Source organism: Microcebus murinus, chromosome 12 (genome assembly GCF_040939455.1).
Source record: "Microcebus murinus isolate Inina chromosome 12, M.murinus_Inina_mat1.0, whole genome shotgun sequence".
Taxonomy (NCBI): Eukaryota; Metazoa; Chordata; class Mammalia; order Primates; family Cheirogaleidae; genus Microcebus; species Microcebus murinus.
Window position 1 is genome coordinate 14,825,335 of NC_134115.1, and position 27,311 is coordinate 14,852,645.

The 27,311-nt window shown below is 43.7% G+C and overlaps 1 protein-coding gene across 4 annotated transcripts in view; it reads right to left on the reverse strand.

Annotated features, from left to right (window-relative positions):
• Window positions 1-5,769: 5,769 nt before the first annotated feature.
• Window positions 5,770-27,311, reverse strand: part of NTRK2 (neurotrophic receptor tyrosine kinase 2) — a 345,071-nt gene continuing 323,529 nt past the window's right edge. For all 4 annotated transcript variants that reach the window (XM_076008574.1, XM_076008573.1, XM_076008571.1 and 1 more), the window contains 2 exons: window positions 12,487-12,645; window positions 5,770-11,554 (listed from right to left, as the gene is read on the reverse strand). In XM_076008574.1, coding sequence (XP_075864689.1) covers window positions 11,369-11,554; window positions 12,487-12,645 — 345 coding nt within the window. In that variant the 3' untranslated portion in view covers window positions 5,770-11,368. The remainder of the gene's footprint in view (window positions 11,555-12,486; window positions 12,646-27,311) is intronic.

Sequence of the window (27,311 nt, forward strand, 5' to 3'; positions counted from 1 at the left end):
CTGCAGTACCAGAGCAGCTAGCAACGGTGCCCAAAAGGGAGATGAAGGGGACCTGGACATGGGTGTTTGCAATGTGCCTTTAGCAGGATACTTCTTTTACCTGGTAGATGGTGTAAAGTCTAGTTGTCCAACCTGTGACCAAAGGGTCCTTCACACTGGAAACTTGTTTAAACTTGCAGATGACCATGTGGCTCTTGTCTGACCCATGTCCAGTTTATGTGGGTGCTGGAAGCCTGACCATGTGTTCTCCCCAGTGTCCTGGGGAAAACCTGGCCTGGAGCAGCCCCTGGCACTTCAGAAGGAGTGTGCCATGAGTCAGGAGGGCATCCTCCATCCCTGGGTCACATGAGGCAGGAGGGAAGAGTCAGGCAGCAAGAGAGAGAATGAGTGTACGTAACAACTAGCAGCATATGTAAGGGAACAGGGTGTGGCTCACTTTAAGCTCACCGGGCAAATGCCTGAGTGATCCACTCAAAGGAAGAGGCGGGAAAGCAGAGAGTCCAGTGTGCTTGGCCAGAGAGATGCCTCTAAGTCCCCATCTCTGGCCACTGGCCTGGGCTATTTAGGTGTGGCACAGAATGGGAGCGTGTGTCAAGGGTGACTGAGCCCCCTTCTGGCACGAGAAAGTTAAACTTGTATTCACAATGGATGCTGAGGCAACATAGAATTATAAGAATTTTCTACAGGGTGGAAATACAGTCACCCTCAAGAAATGAGCAATCCCAGACTGCACCATGCACGGGTCTGGGCCCAAATTCACGCTCTTCAGTACTGTGTGGTTCTGTGCTGATACCAAACAAAAATAGACCCGGAACAATTCAGAACTGCAGCTCCCTGGGAGGGGACAATGTTAATCTATCACCTGGGGCAAATCCACAATCCAGGGTAGAGACAAGATTTCTGAAGAAGAAAATTCTCACTGAAGATGCACCAACGGAACAGAAAGGACAAAACATGAAGGTGAGACTCATCAGGTTCTGAAAACTGGATAAGTAAGGACTGTATTAGTTCCTTGTGACTGCTACAACAAATTGCCACAAATTGGGTGTCTTAAAACAACCAAGAAAAACCAGAAATTTGAAATCGAGGTGGCAGCAGGACCACACTCTCCGTGAAGGCTCCCGGGCGAGAGTCCCTTCCTCACCCCTTTCAGCTTCTGCGGCCCCAGGCACTCTTGGCTTATGTTCACATCACTCTAATCTCTGCCTTTGTCTTTCCGTCACTTTCTCCTCTGTGTATCTCAAAGCTCCCCCTGCATTTTCTTATAAGGATACATGAGATTGAATTTAGGATCCACCTGGATAATTCAGAACAAGCCTCTTTTCTCAAGATCTTTACCTTAATCCTATCTTCTCTCATATACAGTGATATTCTCTGTTTTGCCATATACGATAATATCTCCAGGTCCCAGAGAATAGGACGTGGAATACCTTTTGGGGGGCAGCCATTAAGCCTTGTACAACAGCTACCTGGTGAGAATAGAGCAACCTGATGGAGACATTAAACTGAAACTGTTTAAAATGCTCAAAGAGATATAGATAGGACCCGAGTCCATAGGACATTATGAGAAAACCTAAGACTAAGACAGTATGAAGAAGGACCAGGCAGTTTTGGAGAAAAACCCAACAGAAATTCCAAGAATAAAAAATAGAGTAAGTGAAATCAGAAGTAAGTAAACTCAATAAATTAAGCAGAAGAATAGACAATAGCTCATGAGGAAACGAGAGATCTGGAAAGCCTTTCTGAAGAAATGTCCCTAAATGCTGCAAAGACAAATAATAACAAGAGACCATGCACGGAGGAGAGAATGAGAAAGCTCCAACATATGTCTACTCCAAGCTTTAGAGGAAAGAAATAATATGTCCTTGAGAAATGCATCAAAGAGGGAATGGTAGGAAAGACACGGGTCCCAAGATTGGGACTAAGTCCCACAAAAGAAGTATTAACACAAAAAACATATCTATACCTACACATGCTGTAATGAAACTGGATAATATGAAAGACAAAAAGAAAATCTTAAATGCTGCTAGAAAGAATTGACGAGTGATCTAAAGAGGAATGAGATCATGTTGACAGAAAACTTTTCATAACCAACACAAGATGCCAAAAATGGAAATAATATTTTCAGAGGCTGGAGGAAAATGATTGCCAAACTAGGCTTCCACTGTCAGTGCAGGTATTCCACTGGATGGTGATGGACAGTAAATAGATACCCTTATCTTACTCCCTAGGTATCAGTGAACCTTGGGACCCGCGGGTTACCCTGGGAAAGTGACACCCAGTGATGCCTGAGATTGGTTTTGCTCTTGCAGAATGCGAGCTGGAGTCAGATATAGCCTGATCTAAAGGAAATGAAGCAAGTGACATTTTGCACAGTTGAGTTTGGTAGCTACAAATCCATATCTACGATAGAAGAAAAGGGGTGCGGTTGTCTTCACAGAGGCCGTTATATTGTCTGTGTGCAACTTTAAAATCAGTGCATATAGCATGATGTGTGTGTGCGCAAGTTAAATCTTGCCTGTCCCCTAGAGGGGACCAACATAAGCAGGGCCCATGTGAGAAGTGACTGCAGTAGTTAATTGGTATTTAAAATATTGTTGTCAATACCAAAGGATAATAGGGATAAAAAGGATATTAGGGATTTTTGGCTTTTTTGTCTGTTTATTTTGTTTTTTGAGGAAATGACTGGCTGTGAAGATTGAGGATTAGAAGCATTATATTGACTTCAAGCAGGCACTGACATTGCTGCATGAAGGAGAAAGAAGAATGTGGCAAGTCCAGCTCTTTAATGCCAGGAGTGTGGCTTTCAGTGACTAGCTCTCCCTGGGTCCTCTGCTATCCCTCCCTGTCGACGGATCTGAACAGACAGATGCTGGGCTGGTCCTGGCATTAGCACATAGTTGCATCTGCTTTTGAGTGTGATTCCATGCAAAGACAGGGAAGGGAAGTTCCTGGTCTACATAGTAGGCATGAAATCTGGATAATCAATTATCGCTTGTTTGGAAGAATTTGGTCTGAACCTTGCTTTCATTGTAAAACACCACCTGTAGATGGGGGTGGGGGGTGGAGGATAGCACCTTTAGGCCTCATATGGCTGTAACCATGGGAGGCTACCAAAGAACTTCACATTAGGCAAAAGGCCAACTTTGCAGAGATATTATTATAAGAGAAGTGTTCCTAAATCCCAGTTAACATCACCTCTTTTCTAGCTCCAGTCCCCCTTCTCTAGGCAGCTCCCTCTACCGGCAGGCTCTCCCTCCCCAAGACTGCTAATGAAGGAGGATGTTTTAGTAGCACTGGGCCCTAGGACAGCACCAGAAAGACCTTCCTGGCAGCTCTGGGTTGACTTTGGGCTTCAGAGTGGCAAATTCTTACCCTATCCCTAATGACCAAAGTCCTCCTGCCTCCCACCCCAGGTTCAATTTCCTAGAGACCACCTAGTCTCCTTGAACCTTGAATCTTGGCTTTAGCTGCTGCTAACCTCATTCTTACAGAACTGGGCCACTGAACTGGTTCATCTCAGTCTCTGCTTCCTTATGCCAGCCAGGTACCTGCATTTCTGCCCAGTGCCTAGAGCTGAGCCTCCACCTTCTTCAATCTCATAGAGTTGTCTGAGGAGTAAATGAAGTTAATATACAAAACTACTCAGCAAATAGCAGGCATTATATTCACTGGTCAGTTTCTTTTGCCTTAATTTTTTGGTAAGTTTCTTACCTCTTAGTGTCTCAGTTTTCTTATCTGTAAACTGGGGATAATAATAGCACCTACCGCCTAAGACAGACGTAAGGGTTGGAAGAGTTAAGATACTGTAGTGGGTTAAGTAGTGGCTCTCAAAAATTTTGCCCACCTCCTAATTCTCCAAAACCTGTGAATATTGCCTTATATGGCCAAAGATATGATTAAATTAAGGATCTTGAGAGAAGGGGGTTGTCCTGGACTATGTGGGTGTGCCATAAATGCAATCACATGTATTTTTATGAAATAGATACAGAGAGGAGAAGACACATGAGGAAGAGCAGGAGGTGATGTGATCGGGGAGGCAGAGATTGGAACGATATAGCCACAAGCTAAGGAACAGGAAGGAACAGATTCTCCCCTAGGGCCTTCAGAGGGACGTAGCTCTGCCAACACCGCGCCTTCAGACTCTGGCCTCCAGGACTGTGAGAGAGAAAATTTCTGTTATGTTAAGACACCTAATTTGCAGTGACTTGCTACAGCAGCCACCAGAAACTAATATGCATACCTAACACCCTGGTACAGAACATGCATTCATTTTGGTAGTTGATTTGATCTAGAAGTAATTATGTCTATTTTAAATGAGAAGCATTTTTCTCATCCAAGAAATTAGGCACCCCTGAGGGTGCATGGAAGAGGTGTTTGGAGGGGAAGGCTAGGTGGGATACACAGGAAAGCAGGTTAGGGCTCTGCAACTCTTGAATGTGGCTTTGGAATTTGAGTCGATACCATCGTAATGGCACCGTAATGGGATGATAATAGTTCAAATTAGGTTATGGCTGGCCGAGGCATTAGTGGCTAAACTATTCTCCTTTAATCCACAGTTTCTGGGAGTGGGATATACACTTTGATCCCACAGGGACACACAATCCTATTTGGATGTTTGGACAAATTGTTTCCCCCCTTGTCCACCTTTGACTTCCCTGCTGAATTTTAACCTGATCGTATCTTTTTTAACTCAAGGAAAACATATATGTGCCGCTGAGAAGAGGTATTCAGGAGGCAAAGTTTCCAAGGAGTTTGAGTTCTGGATGGTCCACTGCCAACCCCGACCTTCCTGCACCTGCGCTACCCAGAGGCAGCTGGGCCTCTCTGAGGGTCGCGGGAAGGCCAGACCCTGAGAAACGCAACTGAAATATTGAGAAACAGGAGTGTGGGCGGACCTCTCTAACGGCGAGAAAGAGACAGCCACAGGCCCCCTGCCGAGCCACCCTATTTTGTCCTCCCTCACCACTATGATTTCCAAAACACAATGCACAGAGAGGCCAAGAGAGAGTGGCATTTTTAATTCACTTACTTCTGCTCTCAGGTCATTCAGATCCTCATAGCTGCCCAGTCACAATAGGATGCCACAATACACATTTTTCTTGGGAGGTTTCTTAAGTCTGATCTTCTAGAAATCATGGTGATTCCATCTTTTTGCTCTGTGTTGTCTGACATGGTAGTAAATTATTAAATAAAATTTCAAATTCTGTCCTTCAGTCACACTGGTGACATTTCAAGTGTCCCCTAGCCACATGGGGTGGAGGCTCTCACATTGGTGAGAGCAGACTGAGCATTTCTATCACTGCAGAAAGTAAAGCAGTGATGTCCTAGTTATCTAAGATGTAAGTTGAAAGTATCAGACTGATGGAGAAATCAGCTAGGAAACTGGTACCTAAGGCCACTTACTCTTACTACCTTGCATTAGTGAGCACTGCAGGCGTCTTCAGTGACCATATCTAAAAATACATGCATTAGAGCTGGGTGTGGTGGCACGCACCCGTAGTCCCAGCTACTCAGGACTGAGGCTGGAGGATTGCTTTGGCCCAGGAGTTTGAGGCTGTAGTGTGCGATGATTGCACCTGTGAATGCCGCTGCACTCCAACCTGGGCAACACAGCGAGACTCAGTCTCTAGGAAACAACCAAACAACAAACAAAATACCATAATACTACATTCACATAGAAAAAGGAGCACACCATGCTTTGTGGAAATTATATACATTTGTAAGAAGTAATCATCATGCCGCTTTTAGTCTCTCTTTTGGAGGATGTTATTTATTGTAAGACATCATTTTTATTAAATACACTGTAGTACAAGAGACTTTCCATGTCAGGTTGAGAGAAGCTGGTCACATGATTTACAAACGAAACTTTTTTTTTTTTTTTTTTTTTGAAACACTGTATTCAGGTGTCACTTTGAAATCAGCCAAGATGCAGTGGGTCTTAGTAAAGCAATGGACCTCAAAACAGATTGCAAAACAAGAACTGGTAAGTATTGGCACAGAGACGTCACATTAAAAGGAAAAGAAACCAGATGAAAAGATAGAGAGTTCCAAATACCAGGTCACTATTGAAGGGGAAATATATCTGCAGAGAGATATTGAAGTGTGTGTGTGTATACGGCCTGGATATATACAAACATCTCTCCAGATACAGCAGCAAATGCAGAGTGTCCACATCTCCAGGCAGATTTGTAAGTCACAGGTAATGATCAAGGAACACAGGGAGCAATAGTTCACCATAATTTGGTCATAGTTCAAGGGATTACATATTTTAAAATCCACATTTAATTCAAAGACCTTGTATTTAAAACATTTCCAGCTGTTTTATACATTTTTAAAGCAATAGTAAGATATACAAGCTGCAAGATGTAGGCCTTTACATTACATTTCATTTTCTCCAATTTTTTTTTTCCTATTCAAACACGTGGCTATTCACAGCTTTTTGTTATGCTTGCTCCATTATGTTGAACATTCAGCCAACCTTCACTCAGGATCATTTTCATTAATGCATGGACCAAAGAAAGAAAATAAACGTGGACCTGGCCTCGAACGCATAGACTGAAAAATGACATCCCCATCTTTTCCCATTTCATCTCCTGAGACATATGTTAAGATGGCAAAATAGTTGCTTGGTGGTGGTTGTGAAATTCACAGTGTTTTGCCTGCAACACATATACATACATATATATATTTTTTGCTTTGCTTTGTGTTTGTGATGAATGGAGCAAAAATAGATAAATAAGTAAATAAATAAACACATAATTCAATAAATAAAGGTCAAGGGAAAAGAAGGGGAAGAAATACAAAAACTAAGGATATTCCAGAACCTCTCACTTGAGCAGCAGTGATTCATTCCAGCCCTGACAACAAGAAAATATCCCTTCCTGCACTGTCATTTTAAACTATAAATCCTTCCCACCCTTAATGCTTTAGAATAATATTTGAAATTCATGTGCAAGCTATCACAACCTCAGAGTGTCCACATTCCAATTAAGCATTGTAAAGAATCGGCTTTAACTACTAACTAACTTAGACATTTGGGGAGTTGGGTCACTGGCCATTCCTCTCATGGGATTTTCTGTAACAGTGATATATGGCCAAACCAAAGGTCAACACTGAAAATGAAAGTCCTCAAACAGGAAAGGGGGGGGGGGATTGGGGAGCAAGAGAATCGAAGGTGTGTGTGTAAATACAGTCATTTATTTGATTAGATATAATTTAACATTATTGGTGAAATAGGCTGTCCAATTTGCAAAAAGGAAAGTAAAATAAAGATAAAAAGCCCATTCTTGACCAAGAAATCCTATTGTCACGACGCTTTGCAAAGGACAGCATTCTCCACCCTTGGCTGGTACATTCATACTCGGATGTGGGAATCCCTGACTAGCTCATCTCGCCGTGGGGTCTTGGACGTCTCACTATTGGCCTTCGAGACACTGGGCTCCCAACATTCCAATTTACACCTGGAATGCTTAGACTCTGAACACAAGTGTGAAGGATCACAGTGGGACGAGGACAAGGTGAGCATAACACAAATGTGCAGAAAGACAAAACAAAAAAATCCATTTTCCTTTCCTGGACCTTTACATAAAATGATCTAATTCGGTCCTCATTTTCTTTTGCAAGGAACCAGAGAAAGGATTCAGTGTGGTGGGATGGCTTTTATTCAGTGGTTTTGGGAAGCACATTATTTTAAATATGCCTCCCACCCATGCAGTACTGCACGGAGTTGGAAAGTGTGATGTAGTCCTACCCACATGGAGAATGGGAGCACTAACAGCAACATGACATTACAAAGTTTTGGTTATTTAGCAGATTTTAAGCAAATTATTCATACCGCACCCTACTTATAATTATCTCTATTATTGTATGCCTATAAATTTATACATAAACACAAACACACTATGTATGTGCATTTGTATATGTATAAATCAAGTATTTATAACACATATATAAATACATGAAAGTATCACAGGTAGCACTGATGTGAACACATGTATAATATGAATTCTGATATAATCTTTTATAGCATAAAGTGTTTTCTAAATAAGCCTGATTATGACATTGGTTCAGTGTACAAGGATTTAGCTGAAGCTAAGAGCATGATTACATATCACAATTATCTCAGCTGCTTGTAAACTCATGTATTTCCATTTGTTCTTCTAACTTCACACCCTGCTTTTGGAATTTGTTAGTGTGCTTTCTTTCCTGAATGCTTGTTTGAATATTAGGGTTTCTAGTGGACAGAATCATGAAGTTCAGAGTCAGAGTACTTGGATTAGGTCCCAGTGGTGCCAGAAGAAGCTAAGCTGGAGACTTCTAACGTGCATCTGAGCTTCTTTGAGTCTCAATTTCCTCACCTATTAAAAAACAGGAATAATTTGCTAACACGTGTGAAAAGTGTTTGGAAAACTATTTAAAAAATTGTAAATGGAAATGATTGTCAGGCTGGGTCTGGACTAGAGAGTCAGGTTTATCACTGCTACTGCTGTAGTTTTCAGCGTCTCTGAAGGCAGGCCATATTTGGTGACCATTACATTTTAGAATGAGGATGCTACTTAGTTTTCTAAAAATCAGACCAGGAGAAAAGGGGGTATTGGAGGGACAGTGACAGGTATTTTAAGACATTCTGTGGCTCATTCAGCTACTTCAAAGCAATCGATATTCTTTCAATGCAAGATGTCTCTGAAGTCAGCACATACTCTTGAGACAACAGAGGAAACAATAATAATCAATAATATAAATAACTATAAAACTTTGCACTTGCATAGAACCTTTCAAGACTTTGAGGGACTTGTCAGAAGGTATAAGGAGAATTTTTTTTTTTTTTTTTTGCTTTTTGCTTTCAGAGGAAAGCATACAACTGGAATGGAATGTTCCCATCTTCTCATCTGCCTAACACTGCACAGCCTTCCTTGAATTTGATCCCTTAAAGTAGTACCTCCTTTGCTCTCTTAAAATAAAATAACTTGCAGCTTCTTGCCCCCGAGCCGCTGGCCAGACATGCACAGGTAGCAAACCTGCCTAGGCTTTCAGGTCATCGCTGATGGAATCTAGAAAAGTGATTATACAAATCTGCCCCTTCCTTCTTGCTTCATGGAAGTCCACAGTGTTTTAACAGTACCGTGGGTCCTTAATAGGATATACACGTGCACGTATATATCATTGAGATATGGCTTTCATTAGATGATTATTTGTATTCTGGAGGGGTACTTTTTTCACTGCCAAAGAGAATAAACAACTCAAACTCCATCTCTCCTAGGCCAGCACAGAACTCGAAGGGACCGTAAGGTTCATATTGTCCAACCCCCTAGTTTGACCACAGACGCTACTTACTGCATTTCCTTTTGTTCTCTGTTAATTTACATTTTTGAATTGTTGAGAACTGGCTTTCAAAGCCTATAATGGTCAACAAGGTGTTCCAGTAATTAACGGGCACAAGCAAAACCTAAAACAGAGCTATTGCACCTTCAGAAACACAGATGAAATAACATGACCTAAGACGAATTAAAATCACTCCCTTTCAATCTAGCTCATGTTATAAAGATGTCAAGTTTAACAAAATTCCCCTCACAGAGGGTAGCAAGTTTTCTTGATGAACAGAAATATTTTTCTTCCTTGGTATATCTGACCATCCAAATAAGTGTAAATTTCTATTTGAATTTACGCCTTCTTTTTGCAAAACCAATGACTATGCCCAGAAGCACACCTCCCGTGCTCAGTCTGGGCACAGCCTCCCATTGGCATGCCGTGCCAAAATTTTATTTTGACTTTTTTAATGGAGTGAAGAAAACAAAAACAGCATACTGACAGTGGGGCACACTCGGAATGAACCACTCTCCCAACCAGAGCCCAGAGCAAGGGACTTGGCCTGTGTACACTGAACATTAACGCATGTGATGTGCTAAGGGTGAGGTTTCCTCTCCCACAGGGATTGATTCTGCCCTCCCCATAGTCCTGTGGGCTCCACGTGGATGAGGGTATCCGCGCTTCAGGGTCCATATTCATTAAAACCCATCACCACCATACAAGGCAGAGACATTTATCTTCAGCCAATCGGCTCCATGAGCTTCCCCTAACTGTGTAAGTCATACCTTTCACGGATCTGCTTTGCCTATCAGGGGCACTGTGTCTGGAGTGGTAGTTTCTGCACACAAGGTATTAATCCACGAAGACCATGCACAATTTTGCTTGCACAGTTAAAAGGATGGTGGGAGTAGAAGTTGGGGGGCGGAGGGAAGTGCTATCTGAAAAGTTCAATATAAGAGAAACTTGTCTCTGAATTTATAGTTCGTCCTATCTTTTCCGCGTCCGTGGCTTTCCCACCTGACCCTGAAATGATCTCTGGACACAAATCCACCTTGACTGAACTTGACAAAGGATCAGTGGATAACACTTGAACAACAAACCAGTGCTATCGTGGCGACCTACAAAGACAAGACTGTGTCTAAGCAAATGATGTGCCATCTTGTGTCTCACGGAAGCCATCTTTTCTCTCTACTGAACGCTAGTATTTCTGGTGATGGGCAAAGAATGGTCCATGGCACAGAGTTCAACAGTCTTTTTACTCCTCAGAAAGGTCCTCAGGGGAAGGTGCCGAATACATTCCTCCCAGCTAACAGTGGCTGGGTTGTTCCTAAGCAGGGACTGATGCCAGCTGATCCCAATGGTTGTCTTTGTTCCTCCCATACAGCGGTTTATAATAAATCTTCTTTCTCTCTGGTTTTAATCTCCCACATATAAAGGCTTCCCAGATTGAACACAAGTTTTCCTTTTCACACACGGGCTTAAGCCATCCAAAAAACAATAAGAACAGTAATAATAATAAATAAATAGAAGTGAATCCATAGAAACTCTCCATGTCTGTACAGCAGAAGTGACAAAGTTTAAGTCAAATATTTGTTTTCCCTTTTTTTCATCCACATCAAAGGCAGGAATACAACAAGGCATTGTTAGTTGTGGTGGGCAAACCGAAGTGTCTGCTGATATAACAAATTAGGTTTGTTAAGGCCTTTGTCTATGCAGAGTTAATAGTAATGCAGAAGCCAGATTGATCCAACAGAAAGGGCACGAACTGTGAAGCAGGGAAGACCAAGAAAAGACAAAAAGGAAAGGAAAAGAAAAGAAAGGAACAAACCAAGGGAGATGGAAAGAGAGAAAGAGATAATACCAAAAAGAAGTCAGTGCTGCGTCCATGGATGGAGAAGTCCACGCGGCTTCCCTCTGAGAGCTTCTCGCTGTCTCTGCTGCTGACACTGTCAGAGTGAAGGAGAGCAGCTCGGGCTTCCAGCGGCAGGTGACAGATGTTCCTCCTCTCGGCCCGTCTGAGGAGTGCGACGTCGGGAAGGGTCGGCCTGGGGGCAGGGCCCTAGCCTAGAATATCCAGGTAGACCGGAGATGCCTTGGCCAAGTTCTGAAGGAGGGTGTGGATGCCCTTGATGTTCTTCCTCATGTGGGGCTCCCGCTGCCAGCACCCCAGCATCAGCTCGTACACCTCCTGGGGGCACGTGCGGGGCCGCTGCAGGACTCGGCCCTGAGTGATGCACTCTATCACCTGCGTGGGGAGACCGAAGACAGGGTGAGACGGGAGGAAAAGCAGTGCCAAGCAAAGAAACGTCAGAACAAAGCAGGGCGGAAGAGGGGGCTTCTCCTCACTGTTCATCTTTCTTAGAAGGAAGCGAGCAATTATTAGATCATTTAACCTCCATTGGTTTACATCGATGTGAATTTGATTGGATTATCTCCACATTTTTTTTCAAGCCACTCTCATGTCACAGAACTGGTGGAGAAATAATTTATATGGAATGCTCCCAAACCTCACACTGGAACTCCCACGGGTTTTAGTTTTTACCAGCCTGGGATGGAACCCAAGTCCCTTTTGTGTTAAAGCGCTGACTGAAGACAGAGCACCCCTCAGGCCACAGACATAGGCAGTCGTACTGGCTGATGGAATTGGAGTAGAAAGACAGACATGGACCCTCCTAGATGTGGGGTGCTTGACCAAGAAGCTGTGCCTCAAATATAGACATATTTGCAAAAAGGTTAGAACAGGAAAACAAAATATTTGCATTTTTTCACTGAAAGCTAATGATCTAGTGAAATGTGCAAAAAGGGAAGAAGCACAAAACGTCCCTGGAACAATACTAAAAAAACCTGGCTGGGCCATAGGGCGCTGGGACGCTACGTCTGCTGTCAATTCGTCACCTGAGCGGCATGAGTGAGGTGGCTTACCAGTGCCCTCACCAGAGGAGTGAGGCCGAATCAGCAAGCACTGTGCCTTTCTTCCTCCAAAACTCTTAAATTCCTGTGACTATGCTTTGGCCATGACATTTAGATACACAGCAGGCTATTTGGGAAGTGCTGCCCTCCCCCCCCCAAGAAGCCACATAGGACCATGTCCTGACTTCCAGCCCCAAAGGAAACCCCAGCAGAGGCTGCCTCTGGAGTCTCGGCCGGGGCGGGGGCTCAGCCAGGCCCGCTACACACCTCGTTGTTGGACAGCTGGTACCAGGGCTGCTTGCCATAGGTGAAGATCTCCCACAACACGACCCCCAGGCTCCAGACGTCACTCTCCGTGGTGAACTTCCTGTACATGATGCTCTCTGGAGGCATCCATCGGATGGGCAGCATCGTGTGGCCACCGACCTGCCGGGAAAGGGACCAACAAGGAGGCATCAGTCACCCCGGAAACAGGTGTGGAAGGGATGACTGTGGGGCGATGTTTTCTTTCCTTATTTGTGCTTATTAATTTTAATTATTTATAATCGCATAAGGAATATATGACTTCTTCACAATCTCAAGCAGCAGAGGACAAAGAATGATCAAAATCATTTTTTCATGTTATTTGTGACTCTCTTTATTTCAAAACCAGATAGGAGCAGGGTTGGTGATTAGATGGATATTCATCTTGGACACACACACACACACACACACACACACACACACACACAAACACACACATGTACTTTCTGGTAGGAGGATGACTCAATCTTGTTAACAAGAGGATAACTTTGATCAGGATGACAGGTAAGGGCTTTGCATCCAAAATGACCGGCCAGTGACTCTACTTCCTTGACAAAGTCAGGGCCTCTTTCTGCTTGCAGGTGTGAGGTGTGCACAGTGCTGATTCAGACCTCCTGACCACAACCCAGCAGAGGGCTGAGCAGAAGTTTCTATTCCCATTTTACAGATGAGGAAACTGAGGTTCAGGTTGCTTATGGACACAAATAACTCAGATTATTGGACTCCAGGCTCAAGACTTTCATCTACAACAGAGCACTGCTACTTATATTATTTACAGCAATAAATAAATACATTTTTTAAACATCCATTTTAGTGAAAATACTGAGGTCGAGGCACCAGATGGCAATCGCATTAGCAGAGGCAAATTGAGTTTTCTTTAATAAAGTAAACTTGTTTCTGACTTCTTACTTCATGGAGGAAAGTTAGGAATTTCATTTTCAAGCTTGTAGGACATCAGAGCTGTCTGATTTTAAAGCCATGAACAGATTTCTGCACAGTTGTCCCATGGCTGGCAGCTCCTGTTTTTTATCCTGTAATCCCCAGGCACTCAAGGCTACAGGACATGCCTGACACCTGGCAGCAGGTGGCCTTATGCTACAGCAGCAGCTAGACCTCAAAGACAACTCACAGCCCCTGTGTTTTTAGAGTAATGCCCCATACAGTCTATGCTCCATTCTAATTCTCAAAGTCCATTTATGATTCATTAAAGGAAGGAAATAACAGAGCTTGAAAAATGGGCCTCCACCCCATAGCCCAAGGAGCTAAAGTGTCAGTCTCCTTGCCATTCTCTGAAACCACAGTTGGTGAAGCTCCAGCTAGTTTACAAGAAATCTATACACAGTCCCATTTAATCTCATGAACACACAACAAAGGACCCAGGACCCATGGTGGCATCTCTGGTCTGCAGATGGCAAAATTGCTCTCAGCAGTTATGAGACCTTGCTTGAGGTAACACACTTCAGCACCTGGTACTGATAGGACTAAGGTCTAGCACACTGACTGCCATACTAAGAAAAAAAATCTTTCCTTGGGGCCATGGTGTTGAAAATAGAGTAAAAACTTCAAAAAGGAAACAATCCTTTCTAATCTAATTAAAAATTTGTTACTGTTTTCTGTGCGTGAGTTATATGCAATTAAATTGTCAACATTAATTGTAACAATAAAAACTTCAACAAGTAAGATATTCATGAACCAACTGCAGGGTTTTGCCCAGGGGGCCACCCATCACGTGACATGCATGCTACAGCACGGCAGCGTGAGTTGCCTGCGCACCACACGGCTCCCGAAGTAAAGAGACTTGTGAGTTACATATGCTTCACGAGGCCCCAGGCTCAAAATTAGCATGAGTTAAATACAACTCATATGACAGTTAATGTGCTAGACTTTCTAACAGACCATTTTTATCCACATAGCAAGTTTTACTGGGGACCTCCTAAGGTACAAAAGAGCATTGCTCTAACTACTATGCAAAAATAAGGATAGGATGGAATCAAAGGGAAAAATAATGTCTCCCCCTAGGGACCTTATTCTTACATTGCCCATTTTAACCTTTTCCCCACCTTATAAAGAAGAGCTCATAACATCATTGTGCAGCACACCATACTGCAGGGGTGCGACAAGCTCAGTTGTACATTTTGTTGTCTCTGTTTTTTCTTATTGGACAAAACACAACCCCAGTGGTCAAAGTGACTGAGAGAAGTGGGGGTCACAATGAAGACTGGGACTTTGTCTTCTTGCTGTGCTGTCAGAGCTGGGTTATTGAAACATCCATGCAAGGGAAGTAGCTTGGACAATGAGTGGAAGTATCTGCTAATCTTTCTGAAAGAAGTGTAGGGCTTAAGAGAAGCATTTTTCTTTGGGAAGGAATGGATAACTTCTTGCAAAGAGTCTTTCTGCAAGAGCTATTTGTAAGTGCGACACCTCGACTTTTACAGAAATTCTATAAAATAAAAGGCCCAAAAGGGTAAGCTACATGGCTGGGAGGGTTTCAGTGCAGACTTATGTGGAGTTAGAGGGCCAGGTTCTTAGTAAAAAAGACATAATTATTTATTTTATGGAAATATTGAAATTGGAATCTAGATTTGTGATGAATGTCTAGTTGATGTGTGGGGTAACAGAAGACATTGGTACGTGGGGGTAACGAGAGGGCTGGGTATTATGACCCAACGTGGTGTTCTTTTGAACGTCAGGTCTCAAAATGTTAAAAGCTAGCTCCCTTTAAAAGTTCCTAGGTCAAGTGTGTAAAATACACCATAACCTGTATGCCTCTTCACTTCTAGGAGATTCATAATGCCCTGAGCTTTGTTAAAGTATCTGAGGAGTTTGTCAGGAAAGAAAAGATTTAACTTTAACATAGTGAATTAAACTAATTTGAATGTGTGTTTGTGGGAGAGAGAGAACCACTTGTACACGTCTCCTAGAACCAGACAGCTAAAAACTACACTTTGGGATGTGTCAATGTAGCAAGAGACCAGGCTTTCCATGTCTACCTGGGCATTTGCAGTTGCAATGCAGTGGGCGAGACCGATTTATGATGTGTGACACTTTGGGTTCCATAGTGCACTTACTTGGCCGTTTCCTAGTTGAGTAATCTTGACTAGTTGCCAAGCCTCTCTGTGCCCAAGTTTCTCCAACTACAACAGGTAGGGAACAATGTCTACCTCCCGAGATTGCTGTGAGCAAATACTCAAGCAGACATTTGTGAAAGTGCTTTCTACGTTGCAGTGTACTAAACGGTTTCAAGGTGTTGCTTCCTTCTCTGCGACTCTCACTATCTCACTGCCTCCGTGGGAAGCAGCCATCCCGGAAACACTAAGGAGAAGAATCGACACAAGAGACCCTCCCGTACTCCTCACTTGGCCACGACCAAGTGGCTTCTCTAACACCAGCGCCACTGTACCAGGTTCTCTGTCCTGCTTGGCTAATGGCCAAGAAAAAGAGCCTTTTTCCTTTAAAGGAGAGGGAAAATAAAGATTCACATTTTGATTTACACGTTTTCTCATCTGACCATTTATTTTCTGCTTGCAGTCTCTTTGGGACCGATTCTGTTCCCTTTAATTCTTTCAAGAATGCCTTCTGAGATCTCACACGTGCTGCTATAAATAATGCTGTCCTTGTTCTGGTGTCAAACGGGTGAGTGGTGGGACAATCTAATAAAAGTTCAGACAGGGTTCACAAGTTTTTCAAGCCCGTTTAGAACATTTCCGAACATTTCTTTTGCAGTCTTTTCTCAGGATTTTGGAGCATGTCACAAAAGTAGACTGACCAAAAAAGAAAAAAAAAAAGAGAGAGAGAGAGAGTCACTGTTGTTACAAATTACTGTCACATTCTAGTCACAGCCACTCGATGGTTTGGGGCCACACAAAACCACACAGTGTGCGGCAACAAGCACAATGAGACGTTTGTTTTGTATTGTGCTACTTGGCAACCTGCCCTCACGCGCTTGCTTAAATGTTTGTGAGATGGAATGCGATCCCAAGTGTGACACTGGGAGTCAGAGGCAGATTCTTGCTCTCGGTGGTCGAGGTGCCGTGGTGGCTCAGAGACTCTCCGGAGACCAAGCTGGGTCGGGACCCGTGGTTTTCACTAAGCTCACCAGACTGAACTGATGCAAGATGGGAATCCCAGTTAGCTAGAGAGTTGGCTTGGACTCGCTATTTTATTTTCCTCAACCCAAGAGGGTGGGATTTCTAGTTCCTGCTATGCTATTTATTAACCAGCCTGGGCAAGTTCCCTTAGGTTTGACTTATTTCTCTATTGGTAAAATGTGAAGGGTTAGGGCTGCTTGTGTCTATTTCTAGCATAAACACTGTGGCTCTGGAATGACCCACGGCCACTGCGCCACCATAACCATCCACCAACACACAGTACCTCTCTGTTACAAAGAATTTCTATTCAATTATCTTACTTGAACCCAATGGTTGCCCTTTGGAGTAGACATTGGGTTGCCTAGATATTAGAAATAATGCTGCTAAAATTCAGACAGTTCAAGCAGCTTACCTAAAGCCACACACAAAACCTCTCCCCTCTGGACGTCTTGTATTCATTCCAATGGGTCGTTCTACATTTCTGGCTCCTCCAGTCTCCGACACACGCTCTCTGTTCAGCCAGCAGGCTTAGTGTGGTGCCTTGCCCAGGGAGAACTTACTCAGGGCTCTTGGAAAGTTTCAACTCTTCCCTTTCTCCCTGCTTCCTAAAGGTCTCCTAAAGGAAAGCTAAAGATCCACCTCTTCAAGGAACTCTCCCTCCCTGCTACAGCTCAGGGACCATGGAGTGTCCTTAGTGTAGCTCTGACAACAGCAGCATTCCCTTCCCTTGCTAATGGATCACAGTGGCCCAAGAGGCACGGCCACTGAACAGTTGTGTCTGAAAAGGGATGAGGGTGTCAGTGAGTGAGCATACCATGTCCTCAAGTGGGTGTCTTGTGAGTGCTGCTATTTGAGGGAGAATTCTCAATGTGTTCTTTCAAAGAGATCAGCCTTTACTACCTTCCTATCTGTCCATCAATCATTTCTCTAAACTTTTGATAGAACCAAGCCTTAGATTAGATGGAGGGAAACAGTCTCACCTGTTAGATGCTACAAATAAGAACCATTTAATGAAATTCATAACTTCTCAAAATGCAACCAAATTTACAGGGGTTCACTGGGGTTTACTAAGCCCTCTCTAATAGGAAACCCTACTCCTTGGTTTGCCATATATACAGTAGACAGGGCTGTGCAGACCCGAGACTATTTAATCTGGGAATGCAGTCATAATGCATGATACGAGGGAGTATTTTTCTAAAGATGGATATTAGGATCTCATCTCTTCTGAGGGTGCAGAACATGGAGAGAGACTAAAGAAGAAAGTCAAAGTATGAAAAAAAAAATAAAAGGACTGGATAACCATCAGGGCTGTTAATCACTGCAACTTGGTTAAATCAGCAAATCTAACCAGAAGAATGTCTGAGGTCCGAGGTCAAAAAGATATTCCATAGTGCCTACAATAAATCAAGTTGAGAAAAATAATGGGTTCTGTTTTAAAAACATATCTAGAAAATAACTGTTCTTTTAGCTGTTAATATTTATTTCTAGGGTACGTCATGATTTTGACAGTGACATGTATAAGATAATCTGGTTAAAAACAAAAATAACAACTGTGTTCTAGTTAAAATACCTCGGCCTAACCATCTGTTAATTCTACCTGTTTGAAAAGTATTTCAAGACAATAAATCCTGCAGAGAATACTAAAAAGCCCTTGGTGAAAATGACTTGCATTAGAAATCAATGATTTTATTATTTTTAAATCAAAGCAGACACAGCTAATCGGTTCAGCTACAAAAATTTATCTCTTACCCAAGAAATTCAAAGTATACGCTCTGGTTATTAGGTTGTAAACTGTGAAAAATTCAATTGTTTGTGGCATACCAAACAATTTCTTTTTTTACACTGGGAAACTGGGATTTCGGGAAATTAGGGAACTTGCTGAGCAAGTTAAATACGAATTGTTGACCAAACACTACGGAAGACAGTTATCCACACCATCGCTATTCATGCCTAGAATCTAGTTACTTTCTCATGTTTGGTTGTTATTATTTGTTTGCTTGTTTTTCAAATACACAAAGTATCCTTATCCGTGATGTAAGTCAATGAGAAGTGCATAGTTGCTCCTCCAGGGTACTGAGAGATGAGAGAGGAGGTGATGAGCCTAGCTCTCCCCTTTCTGTTGGGCTTCCTGTAAAATGCATCCATCATTCCCCTTGTGCCCTTGTCACCTTCTCTTCTCCTACTGTATCCATTCTTCTCAATATTGCTCACCCTGTCCATTCCTATGTCCCTCTTTCTTCAAATCTCTGCTCAAATCTCACCTGTCCAGTCCCAGTTCAAACACCAATGTTGCATTTAGTTTTGCCCAATTCACCTCTTATTTCCCCAAATGACTGTGCTTATCTGCACAGCTATCTCCCCCTCCCTCCTGAGCCTCCGTTCTGTGTTTGCAAGAGGCACACTGGTAGGCAGGAGTTTTTCCACAGACCCAAGACAAATGCCTAGCTGGCTCTGGAACTGCTGGTGATTTAGAGGCGAGTAATGCTAATCTGGGACCTTCTAAACTCAACTAGCAAAGACCAATGATGCCTGGGAGGCCACTTTCGGCTTGTGGTATTTACTTAGTGAATGACAGATAACTTGTTTGGAAGCCAAACATTTTACTCCCTTAGAAACATGCAGGCCAAAGGGCAGGCCCCATTAAGAGATGATTAGTTGTAAGAGGCTTTTGCCGGCATTAAATATTGAAGGGGCTCCTAGACCTCTTCATCACACCCTATGCTCCATCGCTTTGTTTCAGCAGTTTCTCCTGACCTGTTCCTTAAAAATTCATGAAAGCCATAAACTTTAAGGAATAGCTGGACCTTATTTACTTATTTATTATGTGTTGTATCTGTAACAGGAGGCTAAAAACAAGAGAGAGAAACAACATCCACTAAACCTTCCCCTTTGGGATGACCCTGGAGCCATCGTGGTCAGACTGTGGGTACTCTGACCGCAACCAGGAAGATGCAAATTCTCCAATTATGAAGAGTGATAGGTTGCATCCGGCACGTGGCTACAGAACCACAGGGATACTTCATGGGAAGCAGCTCAGCCCTTTCTGCCTCACCTCTGACTCCCGGATGAATTAATGCAGCTGGGGGTGGTGGGTCAGGATAGCTGGTGCCAGCCTTGGTACCCTCTCACCTACACTGGGGATTCCTTGTCACTACCCTGAAATTGTTGTTTTTTGCAGCCTAGAACATCTTTTGTTGTCTTTTACCATTTACAGTAACAATCTGATCATCTTCGTATGACTTAGTAACTTTAAGGCCAAGTATTTTGGACTGGTCAAAGAGAGGGTTTCTGGGCCTTATTGCTAACAATATTTTTGCAAATACTTTTTTCATCATTAAATCTCTGTCGTGCTAGAACAAGGCAAATTATCATCTGTTTTCAAGGGAGAAGTCATAGAGCTGACACCACTCTCTCCTGTCATTTGGATTCTAGGTGAGCACAGAAGGCAAATTCCATACAAAATGTCCATAGAAATTTTATTTTATTTTTATTCTACTGAAAAAATAATACAAATAGAAATAACAATAATAATAATACCATCTCATGTTTGTCTAGCACTTTTTGCTTTTCCATAGCATTTCTACATTTGTTCCCTCTATAATAATTGTACCTACATCAAAATATTGTTGTGAAGATTAAATGAGTTGATATTGGAAAAGCTCTTAGAAAGAAGTCAGACTTGCAAGTCTTATGTGATGCCGTTTATATGATAATCTTGAAAAGGCAAAACTAGAGGTCTAGAAAATCTATGGTTGCCCAGAGCTGGGAGTAGAGAAGGGCTAGCTAGCTCTAACAAGGCATCAGGGAATTTGAAGGCTGATGGAAATGTTCTATGTCTTGGTTGTAGTTGCAGTTAAATAACTGTTCGCCAAAACTCATGCACTAAAAAAGGTGAATTCCACTATATGTGTGTATATCATATCTATTTCTATATCTCTACCTCTATATAATATACCTCAATGAACTTTCCTTAAAAATAAACAAATAAAGGTCTTGCAAATAGTAAATGTGCAATAAATATCAGCTGTTATTGCTATTCTCCATATTTGCTTCTCCACTAATCCTGTGGGGTAGGTCAGGCATGTTCTTTATCCCAACTCAAGAAATGAGGAATCTCCAGTCTCAGGAGGTAAAGTGGCGGATCCAAGACTGGCCAGCTTGGCACTCTTCCTGTATTACCTCAAATCTGACAAGGAGCCAGAGGCAGGGATGGGAAAGGGTCTCTGTCTTAGTCTGCTTGGGCTGCCATAACAAACCATCACAGACTGGATGGCTTAAACAACAGAAACTTATTCTCTCACAGTTCCAGAGGCTAGAAGTCCAACATCAAGGTTCTGCCAATTAGGTTTCTGGTGAGGTCTCTCCTCCTGGCCAGTAGATGGTTGCCTTCTGGCTGTGTACTCACACGGAGGAGAGAGAGAGAAAGAGAGAGAAAGAGAGAGAAAGAGATCTCTCGGATGTCTCTTTGGGTCATGGCCCTGCTCTTTTGACGTCACTTAACCTTAATACTTCCCAAGAGTCCCCATCTCCAAATACAGTCACACCGAGGTCAGGGCTTTGACGAAAGAATTTTGCGGGAACACGAATATTCCTAACTGTCTCCTTGCTGATGCCCCCCTTCTGCTTCTAGTGAGGTCCATGGGAGCAAGAACAGCTCGGAACCACAGGAGGCGGGCAATTCTGGTGCAGAGTCCAAAGCAGTGGCGCCCTTTGTCAGATCTTCGTGTCCCTCGCTGAGGCCCACTCCCACTGCCCCCTTTTCTTCCTGGGGAGCTCTCGATGGTGGCCTATTACTAACTGTTAATAATTCTGGCACCTAGCAACTGGCTGAAACCAGCTGTTGCCCATAGCAGTCCCCAGATGCAGTTCATTTCCAGCACAGACCTCAGAGCAATCTCTGTCCCCTCAACCCCTTCCCAATTTCCCTGGGGGGGGGCAGCTAAGGGAGGGTGAGGAGACCTGGGAATTCTCTGGCGAGGTGTATGAAAGCAGATGGCTTCTTGGATTCTCCCCTGTGGGTCCTACTGTCTCCTGACCCAGGAAAGGCACCCTGCTTGTGTACGCAATTTAAGGACCCTCAGTCTTAGCAGGGATCGTAGCTTCATCTTATTTTACATTCGGTTCTACTCAGGAGCAAATACTTTTTCTATTCTCTCAGTAAAGCATAAATAAAACCAGAATCACACCGATGTTTTAAGAATTACACTTGGATCTAGAAACAAGAATTCTTCATTTTAAGTATAAAGGGGAATTAAACAGTAAGAACATGCTCTCCTCCTCCCATGAAGCTCCCCCAGTAACTCTTATTAACCTTGATGGGGGGTTTCTCAAGTGGATCAGTGGGAGGACGAAGCCTTTAGAAAGCACTAATACACGGTGCTGCCTGGCATGTGATCATTGTGTTTACATTTCACTCAGCAACGGGAAGTTGTGCATTCCAATGACATATATTTCACCAAGCTGCCATTTTTAAACGTTCAATGTTACTCAGCTTTTTATGGGCTCCTGAGCATTATGGTTTTTAACCCAAGAGACCATCTGACTTTTAGCATTTGAGACCAAAGTATCACACCCTTTCCTGGTGAAAAGCCACAGGGACTGCCACAGTACCGAGAAAAGGCAACCAGGAATGCAGGAGCAATATATATTCATGTCACTGCCTATGTAAAGATGACTGCATTATGTGGGTTTAGTACCAAAATTCCAATGTAAAATTGTTTCTATGGAAATTACTCAGGCTAATATTCCAGGTAGCTTTTAGAAAAAGCAAGAATGCAATGATTTGTCAAAAAGAGGAGGCAAGAAAAAAAGGAAAAAACATCTTTGTATTAGAAAGAGCATTCTCCATATCAGCTGTGATTACTGTGATTACTGCTGCCCTGGGTACATCGTGTCCAGCAAGTGGAGACATCAGCTGTGCCACCGCTAACCCCAGTTTGTTAGTTAACACTGAAGACTCTGCTGGAATCTACATTTCACTATTGCCCTGAGACAAGGACTTAATACATCAGAGCCAGTTAAAAATGAATGAGGCCCTCTTTCCTCCCAGCTGGCTAAGTTCATCCGATAGTGAAACTGACGTCTGTGTCCACGTGAGGGTGACAATAACAGAGCCGCCTTCTCCAGGGAGCTCCCCATGCCAACCTGGCATTATTATGGTCTTTTTATCCACCATCCCTGTGACATATGTAATGCATAGCAATTGTGACCTTGGTCCTTAAGGACATCATGAGTGCTAAGGGTGACTGTGGGAGTTAAGAAATACTATAGTAAGAGCAACTCTCAATTACTGGGCACCTACTCTGTGTGTCATCCTCTGAGCTGAAGACATGAGCAACATGAAGAACTCATTTTTTATACCTCGTTACATAGACCTACAGACAAAATATACCCACGGAAAGTGCACCCATTACAAGAAGCAGCTGTTTTGCAATTTTGAAACTGGAACTCAGTTTCCGACCAGCTGCTTTTCTGTACAGTGGTGAATCGTGGAACTCAGTATTGTGGAAAACTGCTGCAGCATAGCCCTGTGCTTCTCGGATCTTTCCACCAAAGCAGCCCGATGCTGCAGAAAGAAGCAAAAAGTTGAGGCGATGGGGATCGTGAAAAGCAGAGGAATTATCAAATCAAAAGGCTACATTTTACAAGCTAAAAGAAGGGGTTCTTAACTGTTACTTAGGGTCATAACCTGCTGACCTGTATTTTCCTTGAATATAAGATAAAAATGAAATGTGTAAAAATCTAGTTACTGCCTGTAAATGGTGTCATTAAGGCAGATGCAGATATTCCTTTTTTGTTTTTGAGGCAGATATTCTTTAGTTATATTTGACAGTATGTTGTCTGTTGAGTTTTGAATGCTTCTCTTGCCTCCATGTCAGTCCACTCCCATAAACCACTGTATTGTTTTCATTAAACTATTGTTTTCTAATTGAAATTGTCTATAAAGAAAATACTTGCAATATATTTTCCTTTATTTTTATGATTAATAGAAATCAAGAAATTTGTTGTTAGATATATTTTGGCCTAGGTATCAGGGTAATGTATACACATATTTTTTTATTTCCCAAAAAAACTCATTAATTGCTTCTTACTCTACAGAATAACTAAGAGATTTGATTACAATTTGTTAAAACTGAAATATAATACTGGAAGATATTTTTGCTGTCATCAATAAAATAATTATATCTCAGAGTAACTGGAGTAGCTAGGATTTCCTCTTAGTGTAAATAAAATTCATTCTTCAACACAAGAAAAAAAAAAAAAAACTAGGACCCAGCCCAAGTGTTTATGGAAACTTCTTTAAAGTCCTATGTTTCATCTTTAACATCTGATATAAATGTTGCATTAGACTTCCTAGTGCACTGTGAAAAGTAATGTTTTGTCCACAAGTCATTTATTAAAATTGATGCTTTAGAACCATGGGCCATGTTTATTTTGCAGTCTCACGAGTCTCTGGTCCAGACACACCATCTTGTGTCCAACAGCACTGGTAGCAGAAGAGCATGGGCTTTGGAGTCCACAGACCTTGTTTCCTATTCTAGCTCGGCCACATACTAATTAGCTGAACACAAATCAATTACTTAATGTCTTAGAGTCTCTCCATCGCATCTGAAAAGGAATAAAATCTATAAGCCTAAATAAAACCTATGAACCTCCCCAAAAGGCTAAGACCTAGGGAGAGGTAGTGCTTCCCTTGGAGGACAGTCCTGTGGCTGGAACTTAAGCAAAAGGAAACATTCAGGCAATGCCTTGGAATGACAGCGAAAGCTCTGCCCCAGGACTGGATTCCGTCCTGCCCCATCGCGCAAGCCTCGGGAACACCAGTCGCGCTCCAGTCCCTGTCAGTGCTCTTCTTCCTTCCGGAGTCTGCGATAGGGTGACTTACGGTGGAAACCTGGGGCTACCTGTGCTTACGCCAACTCTTCATGTGGCTCTGGGCAAGTCATTGCCTCCCTTTAAGCCACAGGTTTTCATTTTTAGGACGGGGCATGATGATACTCATTGCATCTTACCTGGGAGGCTCAAGTGGAGTAGCAGACATAAAGCATGGCTTAGGTGGTCACACCCAATCCACGTGTAGCGTGTCACTACTCTTGCTTCTCTTTGCATATCTTTATTTCAGTACATTTCAACATGTTTGTATTTGGTCAGTACTATGTGCACTGTGGGGAAACAAAGCTGAACGAGACATGGCCCTTGCCCGGCAGAGCTTGTTCTATGCCCACAACGCAAGACAGAGCATGGATGCGGAGTGGGAATGTGAACGAATGGTGTGTCCCACTGCTGACACAGGGCAGCCCACTCTTTAACCTAGTGGTGCTTTCAGCTCCCTTATACTAAGGGGTTGAGAATAGGACACCCAAACGTTTGTCGGGATGTCCAGAGGATCACATGGAGGGACAGTAGGAAAGCTAGCTCATGGGAGATAGCAGGAGAGAAGGTTTTTCAAAGAAGATATTCCTGGCCCCTGCTGCAAGGTGCCGATTCCTCACCAAAGTTTCCTGTGAAGAAGGGGTTGGCCGCGTGCCCCACAGAGCGGGCTGCGGCTGAGATTGTGTCTAGCCGTGTGGCTAATGGTTAACATCTTGCCACCCTTTGTTGCAGGCCTACCACGTGCTAGGCATGACCAAGAACTGTACACGCAGCATCTCATGAGCCAGTGAGTGAGTCGTGAGCCGAGCCAATGCAGGGGTGAAGAGAGCACATCGGTGAGATGCCACCACCTGCTGCTGCACGTCACAGAGACAGTGGCCTACCCGTAGGCAGGGGTCACCTTTCCTCCGGCTACAGTCCTGAAGTACGCAATTAAGGGCTGGGGGAATTCTCTAAGGTACGTATCCAAGGACATCTCTCCAAAGACATCTCGAGTCTGTCTACTTCTTTCCACCCCCAATTGGATGGATCCCGCAGTTCCATCACCTCCCCGCCACGGCAATCACCTCTCCTGTTTCCCTTCCTACCTTTTTCCAACCGTCCGTCTATGCGAGAGCAATGGCCTTAAAATATTAATCGGATCACATCATTTGTTTTCCTGCTACAAACTCTTCCATGACTTCCCATTGCCCTTAGGATCAAATTAAAAGTTGTTACAATGGCCAAGCCAGTGCCCTGCCTTACCTTGGCGCCTTCTTCTCCGCCCCCTCTCGTGCTGACCTGCCCTTTCCTTGCCGTTTTGCTGCCCCAACCATTTTGATCTTCCCTCTGCTGCCTACATGCCCTTAGCTCTTTCTCAGCTTAGGTCCTTCCGACACCCTGCTCCTCAGTTTTTACCTGGCTAACTTCTCGTCCAACAGGACCTGCCTTCAATGCCACGTTCTCAATGTCGGAAGTGGGTTCCCCTGTTGGGTCACGTGGCAGCACTTCCTGCTCACGGCACGTCCAGCTGCAAAGATGAGCTTGCCTTTGTGCTTACCTGTTTGCTGCTTCCCTGCCCTCTGGACCACTGGCTTCATGCCCAGCGCTACTTGTTACAGGAATGGGTTGCCTCTCATTCCCTCAGGGAATGGTCTCAGGGGATAGAAAACACTGAATGAAATACATGCGGGAGGAGAACGGGGGCTAAAGCCAAAAGGCAGCATCCTGTAGCCCTAGTGGGGCTGCCGGCACCGACCGCTTGGTGCCCGGAGGGTGTCCGGAGTGTGAAAATGGAGCAACGGACAGCAGCCGTTCTGCTTTAGAGAGGGACACCCATTTCCAAGTTCAACTGTAGACAAGACATGGAAACAGATGTAGGTTGTACACAGGGTAATGAACACATGGGATAAATTACCAAGAAAAGCCACTGGAGGCGACGATTAATGAGCTGAAGTGACACCTCTGCAGAGGAGAGGGTGCCAGGGTGCTCAGAGAAGCCAGCAAGAATGGGTTGCTGGGTGCCCCGTGTCAAGGGGCCCTTCTCTTTGTTCCTCCAGTGGCATATCCCGATGGCCACTCTGTGAAGCGTGTGACTACAGAGGCCTCCTATAGCCCCATCGGAGTCTCCGCACGGGAGGGTCTCGGGTGGCAGTCTGGCTCGGAGGCGGGAGCGGCTCGTCTTGAGGCTGCCTTGGCAAAGCCCCACGTCCGCTTAGCCATGACGGCTGGAGAGGTCATGGCGGCAGGCGGAGACTAGTGATAGGAGGTCTAATGTCCTCAGGCCAGCCCGAGCAGTACCGCCACCCCTGCAGGAGCTGCCCCCGCCCCCGGTCTCCACCCCACCGCAGCTCCAGAGCCTCAAGTCAGGCCCGAGTGCTGCGCGGTAACTCACGCCTGGAGAAGTTAAACTAGAGCCAAACTCCCTCTCTCTCAAAGGACTGTCCCTTTCCATCACAACAGACAACAGAAAAAACCACTATGTTTAGGATTCTTAAACCCTTATTGCACAGAGTATGAATTGCTTTTTTTAATCACTGAGTCAATAATCATTTGTTTGTTTTGGTAAAATTCACTCATTCAGCAAAAATATATTGAGCTACCTACAGGGTGTGGAGCGTTGTCACAGGCATCAGGGACATGCATGTGAACAAGCTCCATCTTCATGGAGCACTCATGTTAGTGGGAGACACAGACTGTATGTAAATAAACAAATACTAAGCATGATAATGGCAGGTAGTGATAAATACAGCGCAAAAATAATAGAGTAAGCGGCTGGCAAGGACAGAGAGGTGGTGCTATTTTAGATAGGAAGGAAGGTCAACAAAGCTTTTCTGAGTAGGTGGTATC